General features: G+C 30.6%; 1 protein-coding gene across 1 annotated transcript in view; it reads left to right on the forward strand.

Annotated features, from left to right (window-relative positions):
* The first annotated feature begins 223 nt into the window (after nucleotides 1-223).
* LOC145285883 (surfeit locus protein 4-like) overlaps nucleotides 224-21,627 on the forward strand; it is a 65,714-nt gene continuing 44,310 nt past the window's right edge. Inside the window, exon 1 of the mRNA XM_080134344.1 lies at nucleotides 224-605. Coding sequence (XP_079990470.1) covers nucleotides 555-605 — 51 coding nt within the window. The 5' untranslated portion in view covers nucleotides 224-554. The remainder of the gene's footprint in view (nucleotides 606-21,627) is intronic.

Raw genomic sequence — 21,627 nt, forward strand, 5'->3', positions numbered from 1 at the left:
TTCGTAAGTAGAGGCAGGCAGTAAGTTTTGAAAATATAGATGGCAATTAAGCTACATAAAATCTTCGCGTTTCATCCTCGTGAGGATGCGTCAAGCTAGATATATAATTTAAGGAACAGGAACACATTCTGAAAAGTTTTTTTTTTTAGTTGGTCCAATTCCAGAGAGTTTCAGAAGTAGCTTTTCCAAATATGAAACCAGTTAAAAAAAAAAATTTCGAACCGGTGTCTTGAGTAAAACAAGGGAGATAATCTATGAATGCATTTCCGGGCGGAGTCCATGCTCGAAGACGTGGCTTTCGTGGAGCCGCTGATTGTTCTTCCTGCTTGGTAGTTTACCACCACCACTCCGACTCTTTTTCGACTCCTCTCCCTTCGCCTGTAGTAATATTTTTTGGTTGTTGACCCTAACCATTACCTTGCTGTGATTGCCTTTTTAATACTTGGGTAGTTTTTCTGGTAGAAGTAGTGGAGCTGGGTCCGTGTTCAGCATCGGACAACGACTAAAACTGAGAGGTATTTTAGGCACCACTGGACGGACCTCTGTTACCAAACATGCCGAGGCAGCAGGAATTAATGGACAAGGCCGAAGATATGGTCGACCAGGTTAGTTTCGTTCGAAAATCTTTCTTTTTTATGCTGTTTTCATCTTAGTTGATCTTTCTGCGAGAGATTTGAAATAATATGTATGTTTAAGCAAGAAACCGTCTCTTGTACCGTTGTTATTTGTTAGCATCTCCGTGTGTAAACCCAATCCAAACCCATGAAGATGGTGGCATATATTTCTCTTTCTTTTCTGTTTCCCTTTTCGTTTCTTTTTTCTTCGCAACAGTTTTTTTCTTAATTATTTAAAATTTAATAATGATGATGATGATTATAATAATAATAATAACAATAATAAATCTGCGCTTATGCCTTTAAATATTACTGGTATATTTATTGCCGCTTTTTGGATCTGTAATATTTTTTTATTTCTTTATTTTTATTTTATTTTTTTCAAAATAGCGACGTGTTGAATGCAACGTGACAATGTACATATTTTGATAAAATTCTTATTGCCTGCTTTTAAAAGTCTGCTACAACCAAACCATCAGGTCAACTAATGACCATATTCTTGAGATTAAATGTCACAACGAAATAATATATCAAAACTGAGATCCATCTTCATATACAAAATACGTTGAAGCCGGTAAACGCTAGATTTAAACTATTTTAGGAGTGTATACGCAGTGATCTGACCAATATCCTAAAACAGGGAATTGCGTTTACAACACACACACACACACGCACACACAAACGCACACACACACACGCACGCACGCACACACACACACACACACACACACACACATACATATATATATATATACACACACCCCCTCTTTTTGTTTTTACGTTAAATAAATATTCATATGTTTGTTTTTTATTATCAGGATTTTAGTTTAATAAACACTGGAAGATGATTTTCTTGTTGAATTGTAAATTAAGTAACCGCAAAAATGTAGGGCATTTTTATAGAATCACTCCGACTCTGGTACAATCTGGTGAGATCTTATAGAATTTTTGATACTTGTCATAAATAACAAGGTTTTTTTTTGGGGGGGGGGGGGTCAGTTGCCATCTGGATTTAGGGTTGGGAACTGGATTGACACAAAAATCACCAAACTTTTTAGGAAAAGTTATTTTCCCACTCACGAAGGCATGGAATGGACACAAAGCTGATTTTTATTTATTTTTAATCTAGCTATCCCAAAATGGAACTACTCTAGTTTGGGCCAAGAATTTTAATTTCTTTATTTTAGAAGGCCCTGCCCTGTCCCCTGTGTTCTTCTTCACCCATCGAGGAAGACAAGATGAAGTGTAGTATCAGAACGGATACTAAACTTGAAATTGGAAATTATTTTTAAAAAATATCTTTGGTGCTAATGCAAAGAGTAATCCGTGCTATTTTTAAAACCGTATTTTCAAGTTTAATTAAAGTTTTGATATATTTTTTGATTCAATTGTAAGGTTAAAGTACAGAATAGGCACAAAACACACTCCTCTCCCCGTGTTAAGAATGGATTTTTAAATAATAACGTTATTATTTCAGCACGGATCACTTTCTGCAGGAGTACCATCTTGGTACTCCTACAAATCAAACTAATTGTTAGGTTTAGTTTGGTTCATATTATGTAGAACCACCAATATTTTTCATTTGATTAATGTAAAAGTATATTGAGAATTGTTGGTGTCGCTTTGTTAAAATGACATAATTTTAAATTTTCGTACGTCAATTGTTTTTTTGTTTGTTTGTTTTTGTACTTATTGAACCTTTTTAAAAATAATGTTATTTAGAAAGCAACTATCAAAATGGGGAGAGGGTATTTTGTAACTATTCTGTACTTCCACCTAACAATTTAATAAAAAAAGGTGCTTGTGCTGAGAGTGATCCGCACTATTTTTAAATCGTATTTCCAACTTTAATTTAAGTTTTTTTTTTTTTTTTTTTCAATTGTAAGGTTGAAGTATAGAATAGGTACAAAACACCCTCCCCATGTTAAGAATGGCTTTTTAAATAACGTTATTTACGCCCGGATCACTCTCTGCACTAGTACCATATTTTTTTTTTTTTTTTTTTTTTTCGAGTAATAAATTTAACACGGATCAAATGCTTTTTAATCTTTTTTTTTTTTTTTAATTAATTAATAAGAATTCTATACACTTTTAAAAAGAAAAAATGAAATGATTAGTTTCCTTCATTGACAATAAAAATTATGCTAAAAAAAAAAAACTTTTTAGAGTTGTCAAATTTGTTGAAAGCCTTTTCCATGTTACACGTACCCATTTTTTGCTCAGCGCGAAGAACGTTTCTTCGCTACATGCTGAAAAAGTAACAAACACTTAAAAATTATAATTTTATCTCAAAATTGACGGCCGTAACTATTTTGAAATGCTTTACTTTGGAAACTAATATTTTTCCCCACAAGAAAGAAGTAACCATTTTCCCCTCTCGAAAATTGGTACTTTTCTTTTTTTTTTTAATTCTTAAATACCACGGATGTTTATGCAGCAACACTTAATAAAACCGTGCTAATGCAGAGAGTGATCTGCTGCGATATTTTTTAAATCGTATTTCCACGTTTAAAGTTTTTTTTTTTTTTTATTCAATTGTAAGGTTAAAATACAGAATATGTACAAAACACCATCCCCTCCACATGTTAAGAAATTCTTAACATGTGGAGGAGGGGATGGTGTTTTGTACATATTCTTAACTTAAGAATGGCTTTTTAAATAACGTTATTATTTCAGCACGGATCACTCTCTGCATGAGTACCAAAAAAAACAAAACATTTGGGAAATTTTTACGACGCGCCCCACCCACGCCCACTGCCTCAGCGTATTATAAACACCCCAACCTCCCCATTTTCGAAGTTGGGGGGAGGGGTTATTCCGGAGGCTGTTCTTAACATGGGGAGGTTAGGGTTGTTCATTCCGAAAGCCGTTCTTAACATGGGGTGGTTCGTTTATACTACGCTGGCTGGGGCAGATCGTAAAAAATTACCAAATATTTGTTTTAATGCAAATATTATTTATACGAAATATAGATTGTGCCATTATTTTCAGAATTTTAAAGTTCAATTTTTACGATATCTTTTGTTTATTAAATTGTTAGGTGAAAGTACAGAATAGTTACCCCCCCCCACTACCGCCGTTAAGAATGGTATTTTTTAACATGAAGAGGGTGGTGCTTAAGTTCTTAACATTATTTCAGCAAAGTCCGTATTTTGCATAAATACGTAAATATTTATTTTTCCTACTGGTTTCAATAGTAATGGCCATTTGTTTGTTTTTCTAAAACTGATTTCTCAATCTCCTTTTCAAAATAAAATATCCTAAAAGTGACAACTATTAGTTTTGTTTTTAAGCAAAAATTAAAAGTATCCTTTTTTCCTCTATTTTCAAAGCTATTATATAATTTTTATTTTTGTTCCAATCCGAAGTGTTTATTTTTGGGGCATATGGATTTTTCCCCACATTAAAAATCGGCGTTTTGTCTAATTCTGTCCCCCCCTCCCCGTGTTAAATATTAGCCGAATAATAATAAAGCGATTGTTTGTTTCTGTTCAAATAAGTGTACAGTCAATTTCATGAGAAGACATGCTTTTTTTTTTTTTTTTTTTTTTTTTTTTTTTGCTGCCAGTAAAACTTACCCATCTCTACAAAAACGTGACACTTCAGATTGGGGATTAAAATATCAGTCTGAAAGGATTTCTCTTTCGTTGATCCAGAATAGAAAAGATTTTGTATCAAAACAGTAAATACCTCCAACGCGCGCCACAGTTCTCCTCGTATGTAACATGATGTAAATGCAATTTAATATAACTTTTTTACCATTTAAAAGCTTCAAATAAACTGCTAATATTTAAAAATAATGAAAACGCGAGACAAAAATCGTGTTTACATTATCGACGCTTTAAAACAACGTTCCTATGTAGTGACGTTTTTTAAGCCGTAGGCATACCCATGTTTTAAAAATCTAGCAAAAATCAAATCGATCATATTTTCCTGAAATTTTCGATCTTTATTCATTATTAAATAAACGTAGATAATAAAAGTAGGTTTCGTTTTAGGCACCGCCAAGAATGGCCGCAAAATCAAGTTGTTGTTTTTTAAAACTAAATTACATTTATTAAAATCTATATTTTTGAGTAACTTTTTTTTTTTCCAGAAAGATAAAACCCTGAATTTTATCATATAGAAAACAGAATGATGTAAAACTTTTTCTACTATTTTTAATTAAATTTTAAATGTTAAATTTTCCCAAAAAGTTAACAATTGACATTTTTTGTCTTGCACAAAAAACGTACTTAAATATTAAAAAAAAAGGTTTTTGAAATAATTCATTTATTTATTTATTGTCTAAGATTTAGGATGATTTTCTAAGAGAATATGCAAAAATATTATAATATAAGTACCTGAATTTCAAATAATTCCACTTATTCATATAGGTAACCAGATATTTCGCGTCGATGCAGAGTCGAGATCGACTCTGTTTACGTTTGCTTTTTATAAGAAGAAAACTATGGAAGACCAAACAGGCCAAAAAAACTTATTTTTCAGTGACGAAAATTTCAATGTATTATTAAGCTGAGGCTGGCCAGTACCAGATGGGTGACCATTTGTATGAGTTTGGTTTTTAATGTGTATGTGTGTGCGGGCCAGGCTCCCCAAAATGGGGGGGGGGGCAATTTAAAGCAGAATAAAAAAATTTATTTCAGCGCGTTTGGTCTACCGTAGTAGAAAGGCGGCAAACGTTTTCAAACGGGATCGAAAAAAATGATGCTATTTTTAACACAAAGGGCACAACATTTATCGAATTTTCTTTTTTGTATCGATTATTCAAAGCATGCCCTGTTTAATAATGGTCATGCATTATTCGGCTCGCTAAAAAAAAATTGTTAATTTATTTATCAAAAATTTTAAAATGGCTTTTTTCGTATAAATATTAAAATTTTTTTTTTGTTTTGCTTAACTTAAATTAATTATTTTACTCAACATATTAACCGAATTTCACACTTCAAAACTCAAAAGCGGGATAATTAAACACAATCGAAGTTCTGATATTCAGACGTCAAAATAAGGTATGCAAACAATTTTTTTTTTTTTTTTTTAATCTATAATTCTGTCCCTTACAACAACACAATATGTTTTGTTCAGTTTCAGATGATTATTTTAAGCATATTTGTTCCCACTTCAAAACAAGGGGGGGTTTTGTAAGCAAAAAAATATATATATATAAATATCGTTTATGAAAAATAAGTACACTGTTATAAAGTTCATTCTTCTCCTAATAATCGCTGAAAATTTCGTATTAATCGTATAATTACCTGATTTTTGGTAGATTTTTAAAAAGACGGTCCGTCAAAAAGTACTGACCTGCCCCCCCCCCCCCAGTTTTGGCGGTGTCTACGTTAAATATATTAGAGGAATTTTTTTTTCTTTTTAGGTGTTCTACCTCCATATTTCATGTTACGAAAACTAAACAAAATAAATATAGGTCGCTAAAAATTTCAACATTTTTTAAAGCTGAAAAGATCAAATGATTAAAAAATAATTTATATATATTAGGGTCTGCCAAACAAGTGTGAAAAATGGACCGCATGTTTCCGTGACGTCAGATTTGTTAACTATACGAACTATGAAAAAGAAGCGACTTAATTATTTTTTAAAACCTTTATCTTCTTCAAACTGCAATCAATAATTAATCTTTATTATAATTTTGTTAGGTTTTAAGATTGGTACAGTTTTTGGTTACCTACGGGGTTCCATATTTTGTTCAGTAAAGAGACAAACAAAATATGAAGGGGGGGGGCTACAAAATGCTTAATATTTATGCAATAATATTTTCAAATTGATTTTAATCTGGCGATAAAATAGTTGACAAGTGTCATGTTTATATTAAAACTTAATATTTTAAAAAAAAATTAAACACAATTAAAAATCTGTTGTAACGGAACATTTTGAAATAATGGAATTTTAATCGTTTTAATCTTTTAAAAATTAATGTTTACGAAGTTTCTTTTTCTTGGCAATTAAACTGATTATAGTATATATTAATTCGAAAAAACGCTATTTAAAAAAAAACAATATTAAGTTTATATCAATTTTTTTATTGTAATTTCAAGGTAAACTTTTGTTCAATGTGTATTCAAATTTAAAAAAAATATTTTTTACTTATTTAAACTCGTAAATATTTTGTTCGAATTTCGAAAAAATAAATATGGGGGAAGGAACATTTCCCCTTGTATATTTTACGAAAACTGCATTTTATATGTAATTTCATTCTAAAATGGATAAGTATCGAAAATTTCACGAAAATCTGACCATTAGTTGATTTTTGCTAAATTTATTAAATATGGGTATGTTTTCACGTTCGGAATGTCTACTACATGGGGACGTTATTTTAAAGCGCCAATTATGTAAACACGATTTTCGTCTCGCAATTTCATTATTTTCGTTCGATGAAAAAGTTTTTTAAATTATTACTAGTTTATCTTGCCCTTCTTTTAAATGGCACAAAAGTTATATTGATAATATTTATAAAGTTACATCGTGTTACATATAGGGCGGGGTAATTGTGAATTTTGGCAGTCCCTATATATATATATATATATATATATATATATATATGTTTTGTGGTTAAATTTTATTCGTCTCTATCTCCACCTCATCAGCTCACCCATCCGCACAGCAAAAACAGCACCCCCTATCACGCCCCCTTCCCCCATTGAAAAATCACAAGAATATCCATTTCCCACTTGAACTTAAAATCATGAGGTCAACCCTGTTAAAGATTAGTTCCCCCCCCCCAAAAAAAAATATACCTATATTATGACGAAATATTGAATTTGAAGTGAAACAAATGGTATTTATATAATTATTGGGTCTCAAATTATAACATATCCAAAAATTACAAAAAACAATAAGGTCGAAACATAATGAATAAATTGGGTTTGTATTACTATACACATCGATTTCAAAAAGTTGTCAAAACAAAATTATAACAAATAAATGTTATCAAAGACAAGTTACTTTTCTACCTCACTGGATCAGTTTTTAGTGTTTTTATTTAATGTAAAATGTTTAATCGGTTCGAAAAATCATGCAAAAATGAGAAAACTAGGTTACTTTTCTTTCTTTCCAATCAGGTGACTCTGACTCGACCAAGTAAGCCTCCTCTTGGACAGCCTCCTCTTTTACACGTTTCTTACAAAGTGCCTTACAATAAGTTTCCAAATTTTTTGGACAGGCATTTATTTAAAATTATCATAGACTCTTGAAAATTCAATATGTTATTGCTATACATCCTATGAGATGACTGACCAATTCTTATGATTTCAGGTTCAAATGAACAGCTACAGTGGGAATTGGAATACATCTGACTAAAGCCTGATTGTCACAGCTGGTGAATTTAAAAAATGCTATCTGGATTTGAAGACACTTTAGAAGAACGATATGCAATAAAATTTGGTATTAAACATGGAAAAAATGCCACAGAAACATATGAAATGCTCCAAACTGCTTTTGGATCATCTCTCATGAATTTGGAGTGGCATAAGAGATTTAAGGAAGGCATGGAGTCTGTAAGGTGTGATGGGAGTAAGGAAGTCGGAACACTAAAGTTGATTAACCAAATTATTTCATGGATAAGTACCATCATGTGTTTATAGACAAGAGTGCAATTTGATGTGTGTGAGAACGGTACACATATTTGTGTGAAGGATGTTTAGAAGATCAGACTATTTAACCCAGATGGGCATCAAGACAGTTCCTCCATATAGTCCAGGCCCTGTGACTTTTGGTTATTCCCTAAGCTCAAGGAAAACCTTAGAGGCTGTCGTTATGAGACAATTGAGAAGGTGAAAGAGGCTGTGACGAGAGTCCATGACATGCTCACACAAGGGGACTTCCATAGGACTTTCCAAAAGTTGTTGGGACAGTACAAGTGCGTTGTAGCCAGAGGAGATAACTTCGAAGGGCACTACAGTTTCATGTGTGTACTGACTGTACTATCAATAAAAGTGCCCATAAGAAATGCCTGGAAACTTAAGACACCTCGTAGCTTAATTTCTTACTGATTCTCATCATAAAAAAACTTATAATTATGGCTAACGTAATTGAAATTTTTTATACTTATTTAGAATGGCACTTATTTTGAAAATTTAAAGAAAATGCAGAAAAGTACATGATGTACGTACATGTTATGGAACGAAGATGGCATTTTCCAAAAGTCATGTGATTTGATCGATCGGTTTTCTTTGTTTTAATATTTAAAAAAAAATCAAATTTTATGGCGTGCTTGATGCGCGAGAAACCAGTCGCCATATTTGGTCGAAGTAAAGGGCGGATAACAATTCGACTATTTTTTCTTTTTAATAGTATATTGAAAAGATGGCATAAATGTTTCATATAAAACAAAATAATTTATTTACAAAACATGTAAACCGTGAAAGGTTAACAACAACAAATATGCAACATAACATCAAATGTTTTTAGGAAAGATATATATTTTGATTGCAGAAATTCCCCTCTGGATCAAAGTACCTTAGGTTTGCAACAACAGATGCCACATACAAATTTATTATGTCTAGACTATTAGCTACTATCTTATGTAACTTTAGAACAACGTTTTAGACACATTTAGTCATTATAATAAAATCCTGCATTTCATCCTAGGAGCAACACCATCACAATCGCAGCATCTTTAGAGGAAGTAGTTCCTATTTTTCTCCTTAAATATTAAGTCCTCATAATGCCTCCTGTCAAGACCAGGAGGAAATCTACACATTCTACAGATATTGTTTGCACCCTTTATAACTGGATCATGAACTCGTAGACATAGCATAGTCTTTCCATTTTCTGATTCAAAAATAATAAATTCCGCCCATTCTCATTGAGTGTTGACAATTCGATTATTCCGGAACCTACCTCTTAATATGTAAACAAATGCTCCAGAACTTTTCAAATGTTGTGACACTTACTACAAGAGGCAATCGTTTTAAAAAAAAATGAATCAAATAGAAACATAACTGCTCATAAACAAAAAATTAAATACTGATAACCTTACACTTACCTATGCACACATTAACAACACGCTACCGTCCCCCCCCCCAAACCCTGAAAAAAAAATGTATTGGTACCATTGTTTATTTTTGGATTTCAGAGCGGCTTAGTTAACCTTACATAATGCTATTTTTTGTTTTCTTTATACTGCCCCCCACCCCAACTTTTTTGTTGGTTTATAGTATTTGCGGGTGGGTAGCCTGAAAACAATTAGCAAGGTTAAATTTGGGGCAAAGATTTGTACCCCCCCTCCACACACACACACAAAATGAAGTGTCTATTCCAATAACTTAATATGGGGAGGTTGGGGGGGTGTCTATTACGAAGGCCGTTCTTAACATGGGGAGGTTGAGGTTGGGCAACAACAACAACAACCGTACTTTAATTTTTTACGAAGGAGGGTACATTTTTCCACCGGGCAACGCCAGTTAATGGGTCCTGCTAGTATAATCATAAACCTTCCCCCTTAACAATCTCTCTGGAAGTAAAGGTTCATGAATGGTTACTAAAAATACGTAATTGCCAAAAATCGTAAAATCTGATTTTCTGAAATAAAAAAGAAAAAGGTAAAACTTGTTGAGGGCGCTCTGTTTTGGCTTGTTTTAAAAATGTAATGGAAATTTAAATGTCGTTCCATTGTAGTTTTTTTCTCCAAAATTGCTCTGGTTCCACATTTTACTTAAATGCTTGACAAACAATATAATTTTGTTGTAAAAAAAAAAAGAAAAAAAAAGTTTAGATTTCTCAAATGTCCCCTTCGTCTTACTCGTATCCAAACAGTATCTTTTTTTCTTTCATTGAGCATTGACAGAATTTGCTCTGTGCCACATTTGACTTTTCTCTGTAAAAGAACACTGTTTGGCACTTTGGACATATGACCGTTTTGGGCAATGCATCAAGCTTCTAAAATCTTCTTGTTCCCAAAATTTTACTATTGTAAAAAAAATTCTTATATTTGCAAATTGTGCACATATCAGTGGTCGTGCTATCCATTTTTTTAATTTATTTTTTAAATTATTTTATCATTTTTGTTGGCGCATGCGCAACTAAAAAAAAAAAATAATAATAATAAAATTAGCCAGAACGAAATTTAAGTTTCTATTCCATTTTTAAAATGACCCAAAAATGGAGCGCTTTTGACAGATCTAACCAAAAAGGTACTCAATTTTCATGCCTTTTAAAAATAACTTCTTCATTCCGTAGATACGGGCAAAATGAATGCTTATGCTCAAAATGTATAAACATTTTGACCCCTCCCTTCACCAAAAAACAGAAAATTAACCAATTTTAATGAAATTTTCAGTATTTATCAAATAATGATCACGGAATATAATGAATCCATTATTTTTATTTAAATCTTAGTGGAAATGTGTTATTTTGTTTAAACAAAAAATAACTTTATTGTTTCTACAGTAAAAAAAAAAAAAAAAAAATGCAAGAATTTATTTTTGCTTTTTTTATGAAAATAAAGCATCGTAAATTATAACAATTTTTAAAAAATTATTTAATTTTTACAGGAACATTTTGAAAAAAGCCCCTAAAGTCAGTATTAATGAATTCGATATAACTCTAAGAAAAATGAATTTCTCGAACTACCAATATTATCATTGAATTAAGCATTGTTTATTTAATATTTTCGCATAAAAAAATTATAATAGCAAAAAAAAATTTTTTTTTTTTTTTATTAATTACAGATTTCGCATAATTTTTATATGCAAGATTTTAATAATTTCCTTGCTCGCAAGAATGTGAAACTTTTGGTGTAACATAATTTTTATATAATCTCGAACAATAATTAAAAAAAAAAAATTAATTTAAAAACAGGAACATAAAAAATAATTAAATTACAAAAATTGATACAAACGTTCAGAATAGGAATGTACGGATGCACGTCTGGTGAAAAAAAAGAAATCTGACACCCCTATCTCCTTTTACTATCATGACTTCATTTGAAACAGCGTTTTGATTGGCTGAAATTTTGGGCTTCCGTATAATCGTGTTTACAAACCTTTATCGGTTGCGTTATGGTGGAAGGCATAATTACTTGCTTTTTGATGACTAATTAAGCTATATTTTGTATGAACAAGGTGTTTTTTTATTTTTTTGTATTTTTTTTTTTAATTCAATATCTTAGGACTTTACAAATTATCTTTGAAATAGACCCAGAAAACTAATATTTATCTTTTTAAAGGATTTTTACAATGAATTTATTTAACTTAAAAAGTTAGCTGAATTTGTTAGCTCGCCGTGAAAACATTTTTCATAACTTTTTTTTTTTTTTGTACAAATATTTTTTTCCTTTAGGAAATTAACTTTAGTCCTTAATCTTTCAAATACAATAAAAAAAGTAGTCGGAAATCTACAAAAAAATTATGATAAATCGGCTTTCAAAACTAGGTCTCTATCTTTATCCGTCCATTTTTGCCTGTACCTATTATTCCGTAACAAGTAGGTACACCATTAGGTGTATAAGAATTTTTGTGGAATTTTTGACACCCCTAACACAAAATTGTGAATAAAATATAAAGAACTCATAATTTCTTTTTTAAAAGTGGGTTGTTCATTTTCTTTATGGAATATGCTTCCAAAATAAACTATTAAAGTTGTTTAAAAAATAATGGAAATTATTTTATTTTTTAAAAGCAGTGTTTACAAAGTGCCTGCGCACATTCATGCAGCCATGTTTTTTACGTAATGAAATCAATTAAATTTTATGAGTATATTTTTTCAATTTATAAACTTTAAAAACCAATCAAAATTTTTCTATTTGTTAAATTTTTACGATATTTTCAAGGTCAATGTGAAATTTTTTTTCCAATAAACCGAATATAATATTTTAGACAAATGTTTTTTGGTTTTTTTTAATTCACCCCCTCCCCCATTTTGAAATGTTTATTAAAATGTAAATAATTAATTTACGCACCAAAGTTTTATATATCACAAATTGAATATAAAAGATCAATAAATAAAATATTTTAAAAGTGTTTTTTGAAATTTACCTGTTTAAATCCAAAGTGTAAAACTTTTTTTTTTTAAGTGAAAGCTCATGTGATGCTTACGTAGTCAAGTAAATATTGGATTTTTCTATTTCATTCAATGTTTTCTTTTTTTTAGATATTAAAAAAAAAATTCAGTCGATAAAGTAAAAATAAAATATTATTTAAAGACTCATGTACTTCATTAAGAGAATTAAAAAAAAAAAAATCGGTAGAGTGGGTGTGTTTTTTTAAATGGCAAAAACTATTAAATGAATGTGTTCAGTTTTCAAGTACGGTGGCCCCAAAATACTAATTTTGGTTTACAGCACGCAATAGAAAGAGAGATTAATTGTGACGCTTAGCACCACTGACGATTCAACGCGAAAAAAAGCAGATATTTGTCTCCCTTTATTTCAATTGTGAAACACATCTGATCGCGCATTCTTTTGAATACTTGCTTAAAAAAGTATTTTATTTAAAAAGAACATGGAATACAAAATATAAATATCGATAAATTCTTAACAATGAAGAATTGAAGTACTCATTGAATAGTATTTTTTATAGGAAAGTGATTTTTTGGAATTTATATATATTTTTTATAATCGAAGTAAAATTTCGTTGATTTTCTTTAAAGAAAACCGATTTTAAAAAACAAATATTGCATAATTTGCTATTAAACCTGTTTTTTTTTTTTTTTGGTTTTTTTTTCTTGGTTTTTGCTCCTTGAATTGAAAAAAATATAGGGGTTGAATTACATTTTTCAAGTAGTTAAGCTTCGAAAGATAGTAAGTTGGATTATTAAAGTTCTTAACACGTCATTTTTAATGGCCGCTTCTGATACACCTTGTAGTACACCATAGCTTTTTCTTTTTCAAAATAAGTAAAATTCTAAACAAGCACCAATTTTTTTTTTTTTTTCCACTGCGTATCCCATTCAGCTTGTTGTACAATTTGATTTTCTGAAATAAAACTATTTAATCAATTTGTGATTTTTGGAATGTGATATCTTCATTCCATGACGAGTACGAACCTCAGTAAATATTATTTATTTTATTTTTTTTAAATAAATGTAATTCTAAATAAGAAAGTTTTTTTCATTGTAAAGTATTGAAATAGACGAGATTGGTTTCATTTATTTCACTGTTTTTGTGTGTTTTTATCCAGAAAGAAAACTCCATTCATAAACCCCTGATACTAACTCCAAGTCTGGGTTGGCAATACGAAAAAATAGTTCTCGATAAACGTGAGGATTAGGTGGCACCTTTTCGAAAAGTTGATATAAAATTGTGTATAGATGATATTTTTATTTTTTACGGATGGGCACGCTAAACGTATTGGAGTTAAAAATGATTTAAAATTTAAATTCAGTTAATGAAATTCTTCAGTTAAGAAAAACGCGTTTGAAACGAGTCGGCTTGCTTCCTAGATGTTGTTTGATTGGATAGGGTGGTCGTGAAAAAAAAAAAAAAAAAATCAGAAATAGATTCAATGAAAAGTGCTTTTTTCGTAACTTATAAAAAATAATTTGGTGCTTATGTAGCGAGTCCGCGCTATTTTTTAAATCGTATTTCCAAGTTTAAAGTTTTATGGCTTTTTTTTTTTTATTATTCAATTGTAAGGTTAAAGTACAGAATAGGTTCAAAACACCCTTCCCTTTCCATGTTAAGAATGGCTTTTTAAATAATAACGTTATTATTTCAGCACGGATCACTCTCTGCATGAGTACCAATAATTTTAAGTTATGTAACATATTTTTTTTTTTTTTTTTTGTGAAACAAATATTTGGTTATTTTGACTAATAGTGTGCGAAAAAAAAATGGTATACTAGTCTAAAACACGTTGTTTTCGGTTAATACATACTCTATTGATTTTACGTTCATTGAACATAAAATCAATCGAGTACATTGTTCAAGTATGTGATAATCTTTATATATGTGTGTGTGATGGAAATAATGGAAATAGTATTCCGACAAAATAGAGAAATAAAAAGGAACAAACCGAAACCGTATTATGTGTTCATCAACGTTTCGTTTTTATTTCGAGATTTCCTTTGGATTCATCCAGAGGAAGTCTCGAAAATAAAGACGAAACGTTGATGAACACATAATACGGTTTGTTCCTTTTTATTTCTCAAAATATCTGTGAGGCAGAACAACTTATTTGTGTTTTAATGGATATTCCAAATAAACAAGTTGCTCTGCCCCACGCTGTATAATATGTGTGTTTGGGGGGCTGTCGCATGTCGTCTTATCAAAACATCCTCATCTAATCTTCATGTTTACCGAGTTCTGGAGCCAAAACAAAAATCGCTTGTTGAAACGTATTCTTTGAATTCGTTACTTTTTGATACGCGCGTGTCAATAATGAAGAAACTATGTGCGTAGTGGACTTTTACCAAATACATTTTTGAATTCTTCGTATTTTTTTATTTAAAAAAATTTTTTTTTGTCAGTGAATGTGGAACAAAAATCTACGTTATTTCGAAGTTTTGACTAAATCCAACTTAAAAAAAAAATGAAATCGATAAAACTTTGTTTTTGTTGTTTTAATCTCTTATCATTTGTGTCGACGTCACTTGTACTTTTTTTTTGTTTTTTAAATCTTTTTTTAATATACGTGTCCACTTTTTGTTCATAACTAAGAAATGCGTTTCTAACACACACACACACACACATATATAATGTGAAGGGGATTGGTCGATATTCACCGATGCCTTAGCAGTATCAGAATTTTTTGTGAAAATAGCGAATAATTCCACCCCATCTTTCCAAGCTTATAACTCCTCGAAAAATGCAATTCAAGCCCTAATTTTTTTTTTCAATTAAAGGAGCAAGGACCAAGATTTCATTAAAAAAAAAAAAAAAAAAAAAACGTGTTTTTTTTTTAAAAAGGTTTTAAACTTCGGACTTTACAGGTAAAATTCGACGAGAACACGATGTCCGTTTTTTTTTAAATTTGAATATATTATGTATTGACCTTTTCTCTTCAATTTGTGAGTAAATAATTATGTACTTATCCGAGTCGAAATTAATTATTTTTAGACATTTACAAAATTGGAGGCGTGAATTATTCGACCCCCTGTCTTTCCAAGCTTATAACTCCTCGAAAAATGTAATTCAAGCCCTAATTTTTTTTTCAATTAAAGGAGCAAGGACCAAGGTTCCATTAAAAAAAAAAAAAAGAAAAAAGAAAAAACAAATAACGTGGTTTAAAAAAAGGTTTTAAACTTCAAACTTTACAGGTAAAATTCTACAAGAACACGAAGTCCGTTTTTTTTAAAATTTGAATATATTATGTATTGACCTTTTCTCTTCAATTTGTGAGTAAATAATTATGTACTTATCCGAGACTAAATTAAGTATTTTCTTTGTAATAGACACTGGGGGGGGGGGGAACCGTGAATAAAAAAAAAAAAACGTTTGTCTAAAATATTATATTCGGTTTATTGGAAAGAACATAAAATTTCACATTGACCCTGAAAATATCGTAAAAATAGAATCAATAGAAAAATTTTGATAGATTTTTAAAATTTAAAAATTTAAAAATATTGAGTTTAAAAATTTAAAAATATTGAGTTCGGAAAATTCATTACTGTTTAAAAAAAAAAATAAAAATATTTTTATTACTTTTAAAACAACTGTAATAGTTTATTTTGGAAGTATAATCCATAAAGAAAATAAATAACCCACTTTTAACAGAGAAATTACGAGATTTTTATATTGTATTCGCAGTTTCGTGTTAGGGGTGTCCGTGGTGTCTGGTGTAGATCTTCCAACCTTTAACAAAAAAAAAGAAATGTCAGTAATTAACAATATGAAGACGAGTTTTAATATTTCATATAGAAATTTATTGAAGAAAAAGTCACTTGTGTGTGTGTGTGTGTGTGTGTGTGTGTGTGTGTGTGTGTGTGTGTGTGTGTTCGCTCTGTCACCGCACGAGAGAAAAAGTGTTAGTTTGTTTTTGATTTTGGAATTAAATGAGTTTTTTCTGGGCGGAGGCGGGAATAATGCCCTTAAAAGGAATTAAAATGTCTTATGTGCAAATCCTTTCCATGCAAATATGTCCGAGTCGATTGTCCTAGTAATTTGCTCGGCTCGAAAGACGAGTAATGTTGAGCGGCAAAAATATATTGTTCCTTTTAGACGAGTCGTGTGTTTTTTGCACCGTGTTGCTGGAACTACAGGCAAAGAGAAAGAGGCGCGAAGTCATGTTTGTGATTTTTACGTCGACGAGAGGGAGTTGTGCAACGAGTTTGCACCCTGAACTGGTTTGAATTTCGCACGCGGTGTCATTTTTATACGCTTCTGGGTTGCTCCCAGCGAAGCTGTTAGAAAAAGATTTTAGAAAGTGTTTTCTTCGAGCGTTGATTGGACGAAAAATGGATACCCTGTCACGTGGTATTGCTCTGCTTACGTCCACGGGAAAAGACAGTTCATTTTTTTTTTTTCCACAGAATTTGCGTGGGTTAATACGACAAATGTGCTTATAACTGAAATGTTATTTATTTATTTATTTAAATGACTGTGGCGTATCGCTACAATGTCCATTTAATACTAGTTTTGTCTAAAATCGACAGTTATCAACATACAGTACTGTTTCGTTGTATTACAACTCATCAGTTTGGCTAGACAAGCACCTTTCTCCAACCATGGATAGAACCTACAACCATAGAGTTGACGGTCGACAGCTCCCACCTAAGTTCCAGGTTCTGGTTATTTAAGCCACACACACGCATATATGTAGCTTAAATAACCAGAACCTGTAAGTTGGGTCATTCATATTTTTGTGCAGAAATGAAAAAATGTCAGTAAAATATACAAATCTTCAAGTTTCCATATGAGTTTATTAACACTATCGTTCTTCCTTGAGTTGTGAGTTCCTAACTTGTCTCCCCATGAGGGCAATTACACACAGGGTCAGTTTTTAAGTCGCTTCAAGTTTGGAATTTTTATCGATGCTTGTTAGATAGTCTACGAATAGATTTAAAAAAAAAAAGCCGTTTTAAACAAGTACAATATTACGTACTTAATTGTCCTGTCGAAAATAGTCATATATCCAAAAATTACGAAAATTCATAGATTAGAAAGTTATTTCTAGTTAAAGGTAATTTTTATGAAAAATAGGGTAAAATTGTATTTTTCTTAGACGATAAATGTTCATATGCAAATACATAATATATATAAATTTTAGGTTATGTCCAAAAATTCAGTATGCAGAAAGTTAAGACGTCGGAAGTGGACTCAGTTTACCTAAATATGGAATGGAAGTCAGTAAACATAAAACGAAATATTTTAGTTTTAACACTTTTTGTTCTATCATGAAACAATAAAAATAAAAAAAACTTTAATTTTATTTACATTACCATAAATGGTGTCTTTTTGAAATAAAATACTTTTCATGAGTTTCATTACAGAATTTTGTCATGAATAATCTATGAAAGTTTTTTTTTTTTTTTTGTATTAACTTATCAAAAGTTTTCAGTTTCGTAATTTAATTGAAGGAAGCTACTTTTATGATACGTTTATGACAAAATTGTAATAAAATTTGGAAATTTTAAATTATTTACATATGAATATATTTTAAATATTTACAAAAATATTAATAGAAATGTAAACTATGAAAGTTTAAATTACTTTTTTGAAATGAAATATTTATATGAATATATTTTAAATATTAAAATATTTATAGAAATGTAAAAAATAAGTTTTTTATTTTATTGTTTCATGATAAAACAAGAAGTGGTTCCATATGGTTTCGTTTTTCATTAAATGCTTATTTAGGTAAACTGAGTCCACATTTGGTGTCTTAACTTTGAGTACTGAATTTTTAGACATAACCACATTTTAATGGCGGCCAACATTTAACCTTATAGCAATAGACGTTTTTACTAATATTACAAGAGCAGTTTTTTTTACTTAATAAATTGTAATTTTTGGATATATTATTATTTTCGACATGACAGTTAAGTATGTAATATTGTTTTTGCTTAAAGCGACATAAAAAAAAAAAAAAATTGATCTGTCGACTCTATCTTAACATGCACCCCTTTTATCTTCCGGTTTAACTTGCTTTCTTAGACGTTAAGCATCTGTAAAAGTATGGCAGCCTAATTTAAAAAATAAATTGGTACTTTTCTCCACCCCCAAAAAGGCATATTGCGACTTGAACATAAGGGCTACTATTTGGGATCGTGTCAGACAGGTTTCTGCGGGGAGTTGAGTTGTAAGATGTTTGTTCACATTACATTTAAACTTTTGCAGGTTAGTGCAGTCAAAGAAAAAGGGAGAAAATTCCGAATCAGTTTGTGGGAAGAAACTATGAGTAGGTTTCCCGGTATCTAGGAATTTCAACAGTGAAGGGGTGAGATTTTGCTGCTTATTGCAGGGCTCTACATTGCAAGTGAAACAGACTCATTTGCGAGTGCTTTTTGAAACTAGTGACTAGAAATAATGAGACGCTTATCTTTTGGTGATTGTATTTCTTTCACCGACAATCTTGCAAAGCTCACTACTGAGTGAAAGATATCTTTTCGATTGTTTTTTTTTTTTTTTATAAAACGAACAAAGTCAAATTATTTCAACAATAAAAGGTTTAACAAAACAATGTACTTTAACAAAGGCTGTTTAAAAAAGCATCTGAGGAAATTCGAATGTTTATACGTTCAAGTATCAGCATAAAATTCAGTGTATATTTAGAATTATTTAAAAAAAAAAAAAATACAAAAAAATCTTTGTACATACTCGTCACAGAATGAAGATGTCATATTCTAAAAATCACGAGTTTGGCTATTAACTTTTTTATTTGGCTAGTAAACGAAAATATTTAGTTGTCAAAGGTCAACTAAAGATAAATTTGGCCGTAGAGCCCTGTATTGTTTAGTTAGGAATATGTACATCGAGGATAATACTAGTGCTTTTTTATTTTTATTATGCAAATTTTGTTCATATCCTGAATCTACATGTCTTATAATATACAACGTATGGACAATATTTGTTGACAATATTATTCCTGCTATTCATTAACAACCTGCCTGATAAAATGGTGTCAGAGATGGGTATATTTGCTGATGACAATCATGCTCTATAACAGACGAAGGGAAAAACGGATGTGCACATATCCAAAGCTATGGCTAAAACTTTAGAAAATGACACCCAATCTGTTGTGGATCAGGAAAATGGATGGTAGCATTTAGCACTAATTAGGCTAAACTTTTTACATTTAACAATTACAAGAAAACTGCTCAACCACAAATAGCCATGATTCATAACACCCTACTTGATAGCTTATCGTGAACATTCACAAGCAATGCGACTTGGAAAAAACGCACTGAAAACATTGCCAAGACTGCTGCAAAAAGAAAAAAATACTAAGTAAAAAGCAAAGTAGTTTAATTAAAAGTTTTTTTTTTTTGTTTATTTTTTGTTTTTAATCCCATAATCCTCTTCCCATCTCCCATGAGGTGACAGATGGCTCAATTTTCCAGAGACGCAGGTCATCCTTAAATATCGAAGGAGGTGAGATTTAATAAAGCATTAGAACCTGAATCAACTTTTTGGCTGGTAAATTTATCTGCCACATCATATCGGTATGTGTGTCTCATTTGTACGCTAGTATTTTGATCAGTGTAAATATTATTCTCATTTAAAATTTTTTTTTTTTTCCTGTATTTAAAATTTTATTACTCTCCACCTCCCATTTTTAGTATGTGTGTATCAATTTTTCCTATTTTAATATATAGAGAAATAGGAAAAATTATGAAAATTGAATTAATTGCAATATTCATTGATCCATCAAAAATTCAAACAAGAAATTATAATATGAAATCCTTAACCCATAGATTTTCAAAGATAGATATTTTTCATCAGAGGATAAACACCAATAAAAATGCATCACTCAGTGTAAATTGGATAACTATACAGGTGGCCCACTTAAAAGTAGCCCAGAAAATGTAGTAGGGAGAAGGAACATTCTGTTATTGTTTAAATTACCTGTAGAATTGCTTATATTACCTCTGGTGTTATAAAAGAAGCTGGAAGTGCTCCCCCTTGATATCTATGCATTTTTGAGCACGTTTAACATTTGCAGATACTGCTTGTAGATTTTCTCTGGTTATTCTCCTGATTGTGTTGGTAATGCTATACTTTAGTTGGCCTAGATTCTGAGGATTATTTGCACAGGCTTTTTGTTTTTAAAATCCCCCAAAAATAAAATAAAAAATCACATGACAAGTCCGGGGAACGTGGTGGCCATAACCCTTTGTTTATTGTTCTCTCTTCCATGAACATGTCATGAACTCGTGTCGGTGATCTGTGAGACGTGTGGCATATACCGGCATCTTGTTAGAAAAACAATTGCATTTTGTCTTGTGGTGTCAGTTGGTTGTTAAGAGAAAGATTAGAGAGGTCGGGCTACTTTTAAGTGGGTCGCTTGATCTGAAAAACATTAATTAGAGAAAGATTTTTAAGTGGGCCAGCCTAGGTAAAAAATATGTATTTTATGATAATCCCTTTTCACCTGAGATGACATTCTCTTCATGGTGGATATTATTGAACTTCATTGATTACTTGAGCTATTGACACTTGGATTCTAGATTTTATTAATTGACAGGATAATTTTTTTTTTTTTTTTTTTTTGTGCTGATGCACTTATTGAACTGTGCTGAAATAAGAACGTTATTATTTAGAAAGCCATTCTTAACATGGGGAGAGGAGGGTGTTTTGTAACTTCTGTAATTTCAGCTAAATTTAATAAAGATATCGTAAAACTTTAATTTAACTTGAAAATACTATTTAAAAATAGCATGGTTCAATAAGTACACAAGCACCGTTTTTGTTTTTGGTGGGGTTGGTGGGGGTTTCTATTGAAAGTGTTTATATTTTTACAAATTTTTATTTATTTTTTTTTTTTTAAATATATTTTCAAATTTATGCTTACCTATCTTCTGATGAAAATAGCTTATCGTCGAAAATCTATGGATTAAGGAATTTTTGATTATAGTTCTTTTTTTGAATTTTTGATGGGTCAATAAATATCGTAATTTATTC

This window comes from Euprymna scolopes, chromosome 10 (assembly GCF_053919585.1).
Source record: "Euprymna scolopes isolate OS-2025 chromosome 10, ASM5391958v1, whole genome shotgun sequence".
Taxonomy (NCBI): domain Eukaryota; kingdom Metazoa; phylum Mollusca; class Cephalopoda; order Sepiida; family Sepiolidae; genus Euprymna; species Euprymna scolopes.